This window comes from Danaus plexippus, chromosome 7, assembly GCF_018135715.1.
Source record: "Danaus plexippus chromosome 7, MEX_DaPlex, whole genome shotgun sequence".
Taxonomy (NCBI): Eukaryota; Metazoa; Arthropoda; class Insecta; order Lepidoptera; family Nymphalidae; genus Danaus; species Danaus plexippus.
Window position 1 is genome coordinate 11,983 of NC_083541.1, and position 13,635 is coordinate 25,617.

The 13,635-nt window shown below is 44.2% G+C and overlaps 2 protein-coding genes across 8 annotated transcripts; one reads left to right on the forward strand and one right to left on the reverse strand.

The window, feature by feature from the left end:
* Positions 1–594: 594 nt before the first annotated feature.
* Positions 595–5,308, reverse strand: LOC116770603 (regulator of G-protein signaling 19). Its single transcript, XM_061520956.1, is given in 8 exon segments — positions 595–1,255; positions 1,490–1,656; positions 3,618–3,679; positions 3,770–3,815; positions 3,818–3,858; positions 4,027–4,035; positions 4,113–4,201; positions 4,785–5,308. Coding segments are annotated over 7 exon segments (654 nt in total). The 5' UTR covers positions 4,785–5,308; the 3' UTR covers positions 595–1,015.
* A 943-nt stretch (positions 5,309–6,251) lies between these two features.
* LOC116770948 (protein charlatan) lies at positions 6,252–12,220 on the forward strand. 7 transcript variants are annotated; one of them, XM_061520950.1, is made up of 7 exons: positions 6,262–6,460; positions 7,877–8,453; positions 8,783–9,053; positions 9,156–9,521; positions 9,616–10,188; positions 10,318–10,556; positions 10,633–12,220. In XM_061520950.1, the coding sequence occupies exons 3-7, from the start codon at positions 8,799–8,801 to the stop codon at positions 11,105–11,107; spliced, it is 1,908 nt and encodes a 635-aa protein (XP_061376934.1). In that variant the 5' UTR covers positions 6,262–6,460; positions 7,877–8,453; positions 8,783–8,798; the 3' UTR covers positions 11,108–12,220. The 7 variants fall into 7 exon arrangements, with proteins under 7 accessions (XP_061376936.1, XP_061376939.1, XP_061376934.1 ...); XM_061520952.1 differs by lacking the exon at positions 7,877–8,453 and having other exon boundaries at positions 6,252–6,320; XM_061520955.1 differs by lacking the exon at positions 7,877–8,453 and having other exon boundaries at positions 6,254–6,307.
* The last annotated feature ends 1,415 nt before the right edge of the window (positions 12,221–13,635 follow it).

Sequence of the window (13,635 nt, forward strand, 5' to 3'; positions counted from 1 at the left end):
GCACAAATTAACGAACGAAAAGTTCAAAGAGCAGAGATTGAGATCCGCGGCGAACGGAGACAAGTGAGCTTAATATCAGTGGATCGCCGCGATGGGCTGACTGTGTTGATTGTTAATTATTTTGTATGTACATATCGTGATATGGTCAAAGAGCAAACCCCTTTAAATCTGTATATATTTTTTTAAATATTAACAGCCTGAAATAATCTTCGCTATTTATTTGATTATTTTTGTAATAAAAATTTATCAAAATTCCTTAACTAAATATTTATTTTTTAAAGAAAAAAAAAGGAAAGCTAACAGATCCATATATCACTTCAATGTTCAAGATACAAACATTCTTGAAATATGTATCAATCTGGTTTTAATTCAAGTTTACGCTGTCGCTGTACACGACGCTTGCTGAGTGTATCATGACAGTGAGTAGAAGGCATTGTACAGAAGTGAACGGAGACTTTTAAACAAAGAGAATAGTAAATATATGTAGAAAGAGTTTTTGTTTGTTTCTTTTAAATGATTAGGGTAATGAATAATAATAGTATTTCTTACGCCAAAAATTCGGGCCAAATATCAATACGACAAATAAAACATCAATTTCCATGACAGATTTATTCGTTGACTCACTGGCAAACTTAATTGGTCCACCTTTTATTGCTTCTAACTAAAAGACGCGTGCAATACTCGAGGACGAGGGGAGGGAGGCTGCGGAAGGAACCACGGCGGAGCCTCGAGGGAGGTCTCAGCGTGAAGTGAGGAGGAGGAGGGGGAGGGGGGAAGGGGAAAAAAGACGAGGAGAGACGAGCCTTAGAGCGGGGCGCAGGCGGCGGTGGACCAGCGAAGTTGCCGCGGCGGCGGCCGCGCGCGCCTCACCTACTCTTATTTTAACCTAACTATGTACAAAATTAGTACCCGTTTAAGTATAATAATAATAATAATAATATAAGTATGTCGAGGATTTATTATTTACAGGATAGAAGACACGCAGTTCGAATCATCGCACGAGGCGACGCCGGCGTCACTTGGCGTCGCCAACGGACGCGCTCTGTGTGCTCTGAGCGCTCTGAGCGGGCGGCGCGGAAGGAGAGCCGGCCGACATGCGCGCCAGAGCCTTGTAGAGAGGAGAGTTCACGAAGCGCGGGTACGAGTCGCGGTGCATGAGGGTGTAAATCTGCAGCTGCGCCTCGTCGAAAGTGTGTGGCGTGGGCTCCACCATGTTGCGGTTCACTGTCTCTCGGACGCGGGAGTCCAAGGAAACCTGCGGAAAAATCAAACATGACAATTTAAATCGTGAAGAATAAGATATTTCAAATTGAACATCGAATAAAAACAAGTTTCACTATCGATCGGCTTTAATTTTTAAGACATTTACAAGTTCGACGTCAGATCGAGTCCACAAGGACCCGAGACTACAACATGACATCTGCATCTAGTAAAACCGACACCGATGTAACCAGGTGTCGCAGTTTGTTTGTTACATAAAGGCAGGAACCTCTTTAGGCGAGAGTATGGAGATGTAATCTTCGTAGATGAAGCGCGCCTTCTCCTCCACGGCGTCAGGGTCCACTTCTCTCTTCAACTCCTCACAGGCCAGCCAAAACATAATGTTTTCTTCGGAGTACTCGCCGCGCAGAAAGTCGCGAAACACTTTACGTCCGGCTGCATACACCAGGACAGGATTTGAAAACGGACAAACATACATACAAAATTAAAAATAACATAAAAACATGAGAGCAAGAAGAGAGTCAGCGAACTTTATACGTTCCAATGATAGAAAAAAGAGTTAGTATGGTAGCATGTAAATTAGTTTTTAAGAAGTTTTTAGTTTCTATTTTATAATGAATACAATTAAGCGATAACTTTCCAGCAACCGGGAGCTGTGACTCCTACGATTTATTCTAAAAATCTTTTATTTTTGTACTATTTAGTCGCAAGAAAAATAATAACAAGATTTTTGTCATCAAAACCCGTATATTAACGTATTAAGGGCACAAGTGACGTCACAAATTAACCACCGAGTCCGACACACACACATGCGTAAGAGAAATCAGAACCTTCAATGATTTTACTCCAATTTATTTACTAATAAATGAAATTCCAAAATATCATAATAATATGTGAGACAGAAGTCAAGTAGGAACATATATATATGTATATTAAGTTTGTATAGGTGAGGATAACCCTGGTCATGTTACTTGTGATAAGAAGCCGTTATTATTTATAAATCATATAATTAAAAACCAAGAACTCTGACCGTTGAAAGGCCCAGTATCAAATCATCCTAAAATTAAGTTTGTATTGTATTTAATTAAAGATTGACTCTACATACAATACGCTAGTACAATATCTATCAAATAAACGAACATAGGCCAAGCGTGATCAGTGTTCATAAAGTGTTAAATAATAGTTGAAAATGTGAAAGCGGGACTTTGAATGCGTCAGGAAATTTATTTAATGAACGGCAATATTATTATTGAATCTTTTAAGGAAAGTCACAACAACGCTTTGTCAACAACTTGAAATATTTTTATCTTCTAATAATGATTATAATTAATTGCTGACTGAGCGGTGCTTTACTGCTGGAAATAAAGATATACATCGTAACGCGATGTGTCAGCGAAAGCTTATTCACTCATGCCTTCAACATATCCGAAAAGAAATTGGATGAATACAGAAGCTTGAAAACTGTTGGAATCTTTTCCTAGAAGGATCTTTTACATCTAGAGAAGGAAGCGTGTGGCTGTGCGAGCACGAGAGGAAGATCTATAAGGAGAGGGTTCAAGCTGGCCTGGCGCCTGGAGCTCTGATGGTATAACAGGATCCAAAGATAAACTTGTGATCAGGCGAAGGATATGATAAGACTTGTTGTATTTTTAATCTGAAATTGTTAATATTTTCGTCATATTCATCAAATCTAAAAGAGAACCTCGACACCTGACTCGGCGCACTTCTAATCTTCAAGGAATAGTAGGATACACAAGAATTAACTTATTTTTAGAAATGCAAGCTGTTCGGAAATATTCATGAGATGATTTTTTTTACTTGGTCTTTGTATTTAGTAAAAACCAAAGTATATATATTTGCTGCATCGAAAGTTTGGCCATATATCTATCATAACAAATGTTTAGCCTAAAATATTAAATTAAAAATGTTCCGAGGAAAAGTAGATGAAAATAATAATATTGAAATTGAAAATATCTATGTATTATAAAAATTGCTAAAGTATTCTGCAAAACCTTATACAGATATGAAGTATTCGTAGGATCGAATCATATTCGATCCTACGAAAACTTCAAGGAATGTTTTGAATGAACTGAATGAATCCTACTCCTAGATCACCAGAGATAGAGTGAAGTGGGAACTATATGAATAAATATGAGGACGAGATGCTGGGGATGAGATTGAGAAAGAATCTCTCTATCATGAGACCAGTCATGGTAAGTGACGTGATCAGGTTTACTCAACTCACTAAAAATTAGAACAAAGGGAATGTTACAATTTAGAAATATATCTTGCAAGGGTTTGATCATTAAAGAAAGTCTCAAATCGTATACAACTACATATTATTATCAAATTACAATTTTATTAAAAATCGTAATAAAAATCAAATCCACACGAACCTGCGCTTCTCATCAAACGATCAAACGATTGACCCCAGCTCTGGATTTCCTCGAGCGTCGGTCTGGAATAGACAAGCAACGTTACGACTTCTAGTTACATGTTGGAATGTGTGTGTAAGTGTGTCTGTGTGTGTGCGTGTGTGTGTACTCACGGCGCGTCCCCGTCGAGGAGCAGAGGCTCGTGGGGTCCAGGCTCTCGGGGCTTTTACCGGGGCCGCCGTCGGCACCGCGAGCCGCCAACCTGGCGACAAGCAACTCCAACACTAAGTACATAACTCTAACCCTATAAAATATATACAAACATCAAACAGTAAAATATAAAACTGCGAGTTCTATGTCAGAATCGGCACGCTCGTCCGGTCCGTATCAAATGCTCGGCGTCCCTGACCTGTCCTCCGAACGAACTCACCACTTGGCCCTGCAACAAATACACGACCGTTATGTCTCTTAAAATATGAAGCTGACGCGGATCATAAAGAACTGATAACGACTAACCAGGAACACGAACAGCAGCAGCACCAGCACAGGCAGCACGGCTTGGCGGCGGGCCGGCAGCCGCGCGCCAACGCTGACAAGCTGCACATCTAGTATCGCAATACATACATACAGTTCACTTGACATTTGACAACTACACAACAGTAAAGGTGGTGAGGTGGAAAGTTTGGCTTCGACTCATGAGTGTATGGATCACGTCAAGCGAATTATAATTGTTGTAATACGATGGTCAAATATCAAGGAATAAGAAACCATCTGTCATAAGCAATACATTTGTACTTTTTCTTACTAAACTATTTATGAGTAAGACAAAATTTTATATCATATACCCGTAATGTAGATATTGAATGAGCCATTTTTATTGAGCGAATGCCCATTAGAATGCTATGCCTAATTAATGTGTGTTCTCAGTATTATTATTTTTAAATATTTGTTGTCACTCGAGGATTTAATATATTACATGTCTGAATGTCGGCAGTACCGTGTTCCGTATAACTTTACAATAACAACTGATCAGTTGTTGAGGTTCACAATCAGTGCCAAGATGTTCTCGATGATCTATTAACGTGTGCGTGTGTGTCTGCGTGTCTGTATGTCTGCGTGTCTGTGTGTCTGCGTGTCTGCGTGTCTGTGGCTGCGTGTTGTGTGAATGTGTGTTTGTATGACACCTACCTACAGCTAGGCTGATGTATAGCGAGCCACTCCTCTAGACCAACGCCCCTCCACTCATACCTCCATAGTCGTCACTCACTAAGTGCACTACTTTTTATTTCACTGTGTCGAGAGATAAACCTACGTGCATCAACTTTGAATTTAGGCCTTTAAAAATCCTTTTATCTTAATGAGTTCGAGTCGCTAAAATTATATTATATTGCGGCACATATCACATCAGCAGCACATGTGTTTACGTCTCGTTCGTAACACCTATATAAAACATACATCTAAATGAAACAGATTGCATACGAAATACACGAAACTTTTGAGCAGGAAACACAACCGCCAAGGACGAGTCTCGTCCTCGGGCCTGGAACCTCGGGATCGTGGGTTTTCGTTGATCGTTGACATATAATCGTTACATAAAGGTGAGAAGAAAGTTGAAACATCAAACTCGTTGACTGTAATAGTTAAGGCTTCACAATTAAATTTCTACTTAAGTATTATAAAAGAAAAGTATTTATGTTCAGACAATAATTGAAAGTTACATTAATTAGTGACATAATGGAATTTTAGGAAATCAATTCAAAAAATTATCGAGAACGAAGCAGTCGGGGAGTAGGTCGACGATTTGAGAGAACGGAACAAGGACGCGCTGCCACGAGCTTAGAGCGGACGGAGAGCGGAAGAAATGCGGGCGGCAGCGACGCACGTAAAAATAAACAGAGTTCGGAGGGTAGTGGGTGAGGGTCAGAGCGGAGTATTTATAGCACGTCCATTGAGGCGCGCTCCGGCCGCTTGCGCGTTCACAGAGAGAGTTATATCGGTGACGACGGTGGCGTAAACACCGCGGGGAGGTAAGCGTGCAGCGGCGGCCCGCCTGGGACGACGCCGCGCTCGGCGCCACCGGCCCGACTCCGAACGGTCGATACGGGCGCGGCCGCTCCCCTGCGGCGGACTGGCCTGGGCCGGAGATCGGGACCACGGCCGCTGAGCCTTGAATAGTTGTACCTCCAAACAAAGTTTCACACCGACCGACTGAACGTCAAACATCAAGAATCTACGTTCGAAGCCTAGCGTGTGACACCGCGACCGCAGAGTGCTCTATGAGAGATCTCGATCCGGGCGAGGTCCTCGGGCGGCCCATCGGCGCTCACCTGCCGGTGGCTAGGTCTCCGGAGTTGCCGGTGCTGGCGAGGCTGCCGGGGCTGCCGGGGCGCGCGAGGCGGCGGCGGGCGGCTCGCCGGCCATGCCGGCGCTAGCGGCGGCGCGGGCGCGGCATGGGGCGGACGCGCGGCCGGCGCGGGCGAGGCGGCGAGGGCTGCACGGGGACGGGCCGCGGCCGGGGCGCGACTGAGCGATCGACCGCGCCGCGACGCCGCCGCCCGTCCCCCGCACGCACCGCGACGAACGCGCAGGCGCGCCGCGACGCCGCACTCGCCCGGCCTGACCTAGTGCGGGCACGCCGCCTCGCCCGCTCCTCGCCCGCTCCTCGCCCGCTCTCCGCTCGCCTCCGGTCGATGAACCGCTCCACTCTCGGGGTCCGAACCGCTCGTAAGCGCCCGTCGCAATCTACCTCATCCATATTGATTTTCCCAGAAGCGCGTCATCGCTCATTTTCATTCATGGAGCCGGTAGTAGATCGTCTATAATTGTGTCGTCGTTACTGAAGCTCGCTGAAAGTCTCCGTTGCGGTACCTACTTATATTTCCTCGATCATTGCAATATGGACATGAATCTTTGAACTCGTAGATGTAATTTGGGCATGAACTACCTAATTTGTCTAAATAATACACTGATCAATGATTATTGCATTCAGAAGTGGAACTCGTTTTATAAGATCGACATTACCGTTCTAACCCAAACGTTGTCTTTGAGACGATCAGATGTAAAACCTTCGTTACTGACTAATTCATTCAGACTCGACCCTTAAAAGCTCTATCGCAATAAAAACTATAATACTCAAGGAGCAAATTAGTATTATGACAAAAGTATATGTTTTGCACGTGCATGAAATATTTACTGTTAAGTAAATTGATGATTAATAATGAACTAACTTACTGATGAGGAATTGATAGTTATCTTATATACATATAATAAAATCGTTCACGGGGTCAATTCTGTACATTGAAAATAAATGATAATAAATCCCTATAGGAGTATTCTTACAAGAAACAGAGGCCAAAAAAATTATTTTTGAAATTATTGTCTGTCTGTCTATCTGTCGGTTGTACACTCATAACTTAAAAACTACTGGACGGATTTCAATAAAATTTTAGATGGTGGTTGCTGATCACCTGATGCAACATTTGGGGTACCTTTTACCGCGGGAAAATGCCTCATTCCCATGGGAATATTTTTAAACTACTTTGAACCAAAATTATGTAGAGTTACTTGCATTGAACACTTAATGGGTTTAATAATGACATGTTGTATTTAATTTCTGTACTTATTTCCGAGGAACAAACCATGAGTTGTGTCGGTGTAGATCTGCGTACGCCCTGTTTTCTCATGGAGAGTTATATGTAGGTCTATCTCGAGTGAGAAGAATGCAAGAAGCCTGTTTATGCTCACTGAAACTGCTAATACGACTTCTAACATTGTTTATGAATAAATTTTGTAGTAAGTTACTTTTTCTCCGTGAACAAAGTCGCGGGCACAGCTTGTATGAAATTAGCTTAACCAAGAGGAATCGGGTATAGCCGAGTGGGATGGGGTATAACTGGGTGAGACTGGGTATAACTGATCGAGACTAGGTATAGTTAAATTGTCCAGATATAACTGGGGGAGTCGATTTAGCCGAGTGGAACTGGCTATAGCAGAGTTTGATCGGGTATAACGAAGTATAACCAAGTCGGAGTGGATGTTATCAAATGGACTATACCCAAAACTTAATTTCTTGTAATGCAATGACATTAAGAATTAAAATTAATTTTGTAGAAGTTCAAGAGCACGGAATTTGATTTACTAATTAATTATAGTTGTTTTAAAATACATATTTCATTTCATTTATTATTTTAAATAATATTTGTAAATATGTGTGTCGCTTCAAAACAAGTAGCAAAAAAAAGATTTTAAACTTTAAACATATTCATCAATGTACAATGAAGACACAGTCTGTATGAAATTATGAAAAAAAAGATTATATTTTAATTCATTGCTGAAACGTTACTATAGTGTCCTAAAAATTGTGACAAGATATTGAATATGTCTTTGTCTGTATGAAGTATGAAGTATGATAATAGAGGACAGCAGGTAACCAGGATGGATGTGAGTGGAAATTGGTACTAGAGAGGATCGATAGCGCGCCTTCGTGTCGACTGTGGAAGTTTTCAACTGTATCGACGCAACACGGTGCGCTGACTGAACACGGGCTATCGATCGATGGAACGACGAGGGGTGGAGCCGGTACGCCGAGCTGCGGAGGGGTGCGGCGAGGGACGGCGAGGGGTCGGGCGGCCCCCAGGCATCGATCGGGCGGCGGGCGGCGGGCGCTAGTAGGCGCATATCCGCGCGGCCGGCAGCGCGCCACCGACCGGCCCCTGCTGAGGCCCGCGCCCCCGGCGGCTCGGCCTGCAGCGGCAGCAACACGAGGCGGTGCACCCCGGGGGGTGGGTGGAGGGAACCCTCTATTTCCACTGACGATCATATCTCACCCGAAACGCACTACAGATTTCCCTCACCGAAGCACGTACATGACATTGTTTTCTCCTCACCATATCCACCTTATAGAACTGAAGATTTTAAAAATAGCTATTTCAAACCCTTAGCCTTGTAGCGCTCAGGCTAGAGAGCATCATAATGTTTGAAGCCACCTTAAAAACATATTTACGTATTTCGCTCATTTTGCGTATCTGGAAATTTGAAGTTCGACATTCGGTTCACGACACGGTATAAACTGCAACTAGAATTGTGATACTTTTCTCGCTCTTTTTAAAATTTTGATGATTTTATCTAAAATTTTGTCGAATTTGTTGATGTGAAATTTGTATCACTAAATTAAACTTTCGTTGTAGAGATCTAGCGGCAAAGATGGAGGGTGGTGCAGGAGTAGGAAGCGTCGCTTCTCTCACGATGGACTGCGAGGACATGTTTAAAGAAATTACAAAAAAACTGTACGGAGAAGAGGCGAGTGTGGGTGTAGGAGTGAACGGTGTGGTGGGTGTAGAGTTCCCAGCAGCAGAACGGGATCTGCACGACGATGAGCTGCGCCCCGAAGAACATATTACGGCTTGGGGTCTGGCCGCACTTATGCAAAACGGCTTCCCCCCACCAGGGATTTTGCAGGTTCAATGTTTAACACACACACAGTGATTCAAATATTGCCAAAAATAGGACTTTAAATTAAGGTTTAGAGTTTATTATCCATAGGAGTGTTTTTGTCGGCAGGCCAATTTCACGCCCCGCACCGACCCTACAGCAGAGGACCGTTGGACTGCTGCCGAGGAACCGCTTGCGTGGGCGCATTCTCGCGTAGCCGCCTATAACCCTGCTCAGAGGCTGTTCAAGTGCGCCGAATGCGAATGCGTAGGATTTCTGGCGCGCGTCGCCGAACACTGGCTAGGAACACACTCACAGGCACGAGCCTTTCAATGTCCCTTAGCAGGTTGCGGGTTCGCAAGCGGCTGGGCCCGCGCTGTACGCCAGCACCTGGCCAGAGACCACCACTCCGACCCCGCCGCCGCAGACCACCTACTGCGAGAAAATCCTGCATTGGACGACCTCACACGCTACCTTCAGCGATTGAAAACAAAGGTTTCATTTGTCTTTTATATTATTAACTTATGAATAGTGATGATTTAATGAATTTCGATTATCGTTGGATAACAAAACTATTTTTAATGATAAGGTGGACAGCGCGCGTAACGAAAGACGAGTCGGCAGCGGAGGAAGCGTTGCGGGCCCACCCACGGTCGTGATCGCAGAGGGCGGAGCGCCACAAACCGACACCGCAGCTGATGGTTCCAAGCGCTACGCCTGCGCCGCCTGTCCCTACGCCACCGACCGCCGCGACCTCTTCACCCGTCACGAAAACATCCATCGCGATGAAAAACCGTTTCACTGTTACCTCTGCCAGAAACAATTCAATCGTGCGGATCACGTTAAAAAACATTTTCTGCGTATGCACAGGGATCAGCCATACGATTTAAATAGAATAAGACGCACTAACGGGAAAGGTGTCGTCAGCGCCGGTTCGATGTATTGCGGCGGAGGTGGCGGGGGTGCGGGCGGTGGAGGAGGGGATGGTGTGGTGAACGCTAGCGCAGGGAAGTCGGTAGAGGCGAGCATGCCGGCCCTCACACAGGCACCGCCCGAGTGTCGAGCTCCGACAGTGAAGATGGAACGACCTCCGCTCATAAAAGCCGATACCCCTTCGACAGCGCCACACAAGACTTCCACGGCTAGCCCCGTCCGAAGAAAGGTAATAGTTGTGTAAAAGTCTTTTATTTTAATTAATCGAGTCGGTAAACAGTTGCGTTAGAACACAATATTTACACCCTTCTTTCTCTTTAAAATCACATTTTCTCAGCGAAAAGCTAATTTCTTTCAGGGCGAACGTAGATATGCCTGTTGCTATTGTGCGTGGTCGGGTGTAGACAACTGGTGCTTGAAACGGCATCTCAACACGCACCTTAAACCGTTCGCGTGCGCCCTTTGCGAGTACAAGGCGGCCCGAGCCGAGCGTCTCGCGACACACGTCCACAAGGTTCACAACAAGAAAGCCTGCGCCAAGTGTCCTTTCCTCGCCGACGACCCACAACAGCTTGCGCTACATCTACGAGACGCGCAGTAAGTATTAATCTCTTCGATCACCTACTTCGTCGACCAAATTGAATGTCAATTAATACGCTAATTACAATTACAGTCACATCGAAAGTCGCAATTTGAAAGTTCCATCGAGTGTCGGACGAACCGGCTTCGTAGGCGGGTCGCAGGGAGCCATCGTTGGAGCCGGCGTCGTGCAAAGTTCTTCAGGAGCGGGCGGCGGTTCAGCAGCGGCATCGGGAGGAGCGACCGGCGCTGGCGGAAGTGGAGCTGGTGTCAGCGGTAGCAGCGTGGGAAGCGCAGGAGTGAACCCATCTGGAGCTTCTACTGGCAGCGGAGGCGGGGCGGGCGGCGCAGCAGGTGGAGGGCGGCGGCGCGAGACGCGGGCGGCGGGGGCCGCTAGACTGTTCGGGTACCTGGAGGCGTCGGACGGCTCCGGAGACGAATATGAGCCGCCGACCGTCCTGGCCGGAGACTTTCCCGCAACGCCGCACTACACGCGAGACAAGGAGAACGCGGCGCCGCAGCCACTGCACCACTCCATGCAACACCACGACCACTGCTTGCGCTACTAGCCCTATCACCGTTCTTTTATTACACGCCTTCCATTCCACGGACGGATGAGTTTCATTGCCGCGATGTTCCCGAATGCGAATAAAAAGTCGACAATGATGCTTTTGGCATTTCGACCTCGAGAAAACCCCTTTTTGGCTGCCATTAAATATCCATAACGAAACTGCTAAAATTTTAAACTCAAACGTTAATAAATATTATAGTGATCGATTAAAAAAAATTATGTGTACCGAACACATTATTGCCGATTAAACTAAACAGATAAATATTGTAGTATTAAAGGTACCCATCCCACAGATTAGTTTACTTACTTCTACTTTTCCAAGTCCTTAGACTTGAAAGATCGCCTCTCGAAGGAAGGCTAGTCAAGGGCAAAAAAAATGTGTAGATATGTGGAGGAAAAGAAAATACTAAGTGGCGGAAGTCAAAGACAGGGTGAATAGATATGGGCCTAGGTTACAAAATCTGAAGGACTTTAACATTTAATAATATTATAACAGGAAACAGATTTCAGCACTCAGTTGTGTTAATTGTTTACTTCGTGTATATAATTGTTTGTGAAGTTGATCTGTGCACTGCATGTAGCTAAGGAAGAATTAATTCGACTTTTTACTAAATTATGGTCGCATAGTAATTCTAGTTTTATTAAATAGTTTTCTCACAGCGTCTTTTCTGCTTTGATTATTGGACTTGGTAATCATTTCTGTCATTATCTGATCTTCTTTCTGACGTTATTTATCCTGAAAGTTACTTTGAACCGATTCTTTATTTTTGTTTCCAGGTAGACAGTTCTGAAATACTTGCGATCCTTCTCTTATTTTTAGTGTCAAATATCTGTTTTTTTCTCTGTGTTCAGTTTAACTAAGTGTTTCCATTGGGGAAACCTTTGTGTTCCCTGATAATCGTCATTCTTAAGTTTTTTAGTGTAAACATTGTAAAGAGTAGAAATAATTTTTATATAGTGAAATACTTACATAATTTCATAATAAAGAAAAAGTTTGTCATATACTATTCAAGGTTTTTGAGACATCTTCGAAGATCATGGAGTAAAAAATGTAACATTATATAAAATGCGTATAAAGAATGAAATGTAAATAAATAAAAATTAAAAAGTATCTAGGTATATTATTATCATTATAACAAAATCAGGATCTCGGTCTGTTCGTCTGACGTTCGGCTGACTGACCTGTGCTCGTTTAAAAGTCGCCTCTTTTAAGTTTAAAAGAACTCTGATGGAGGCATACAGGGAAGAAAGGAGAGCTCTGCATGTCACATGCCTAGATCTACATTAGGTCTTTGACTGCGTGCCTCGTCAATGTATCTGGTGGGTATTGCGATTCAAAGGGATCCCTGAAGCCTATATTGACATCATCAGAGACATGTACCGCGATTCCGTTTCAATGGTCAGGACTGCTGTTGGCGATACAAAACCCTTTCCGATCTCAGGGGGTTCACCAACGCTCGGCTCTTAGTCCCTTCTTGTTCAATGTAGTGCTGGACACTGTCTCGGCTAACATTAAGGACCAGTCTCCATGGGTGATGAATGACAGCGCTCATTGATGAGAGCAGGTTGACGCTGGAGCGGAGAGTAAACCTCTGGAAGGGTACGCTTGAGAACGGTCATCTTAAACTAAATGTGACGAAGGCCGAGTACATGGCTTACGGAAGCCCGGACTCTTGCACTATCCATATAGGTCCTGAACCAGCGGTTAAGTCGGAAAAGTTGAGGTACCTTGGATCTATTCTGCATGAGTCTGGAGGCATCGATCACGATGTCCAAGCCCGAATCAGCTCTGCTTGGGCGAAATGGCGTAAGGCCGCATACGTAACACATTTATTTGAGGTAGTCTTGGAGTTCGTGACGTAGCGGATAAGCTTCAAGAGAGTCGCCTGAGATGGTATGGCCACGTTGCACGCCGGCCTGAGAACTACGTTGGATAAATTTGCTTTGATATATCTGTCCCTGGAGCAAGACCCCCAGGACGCCCAAAAAAATGATGGCTGGACACCGTGAAGCAGGATATGAGACCCAATAGACTTACCACCGCGGATGTCAAAGACCGTGTAAAGTGGAGGAGTTTTTGAGCAGGATAGCAGACCCTGGCTAAAGCTGAGATAATTGCCAGGAGGAAGAAGAAGTTAGTCTTTTAAAAGGTAACTATTTTCTAGTTCATCACCGATGGTTCTTCAATACAAATAAACACAAACATCGAAAAGTTAAGAAAACCTAATGAGTCTTTTTTGTCAACTCTTTTACTGTAGGTCTACTTAAACGTAATATTATATTAACGTTAATTAGTTGTATCTGACGGAAAGGAGGACACATTTTTTCACACAACAGCGATTTATAACTCTGCTCGGAATGATATATATGACCTGACAGAGCGACCTTCGTCGGATCTACTCGTTATTTCAGTTTCTTACTCTGTGTCAGGTAATAGCTTCAACAACCTTACAGCCTAGCCATTTGAACTTTCATTTAAGCCATCGTTTTTAAAGGAGTTCATTTTATTTTTGTGATCTGTAGATC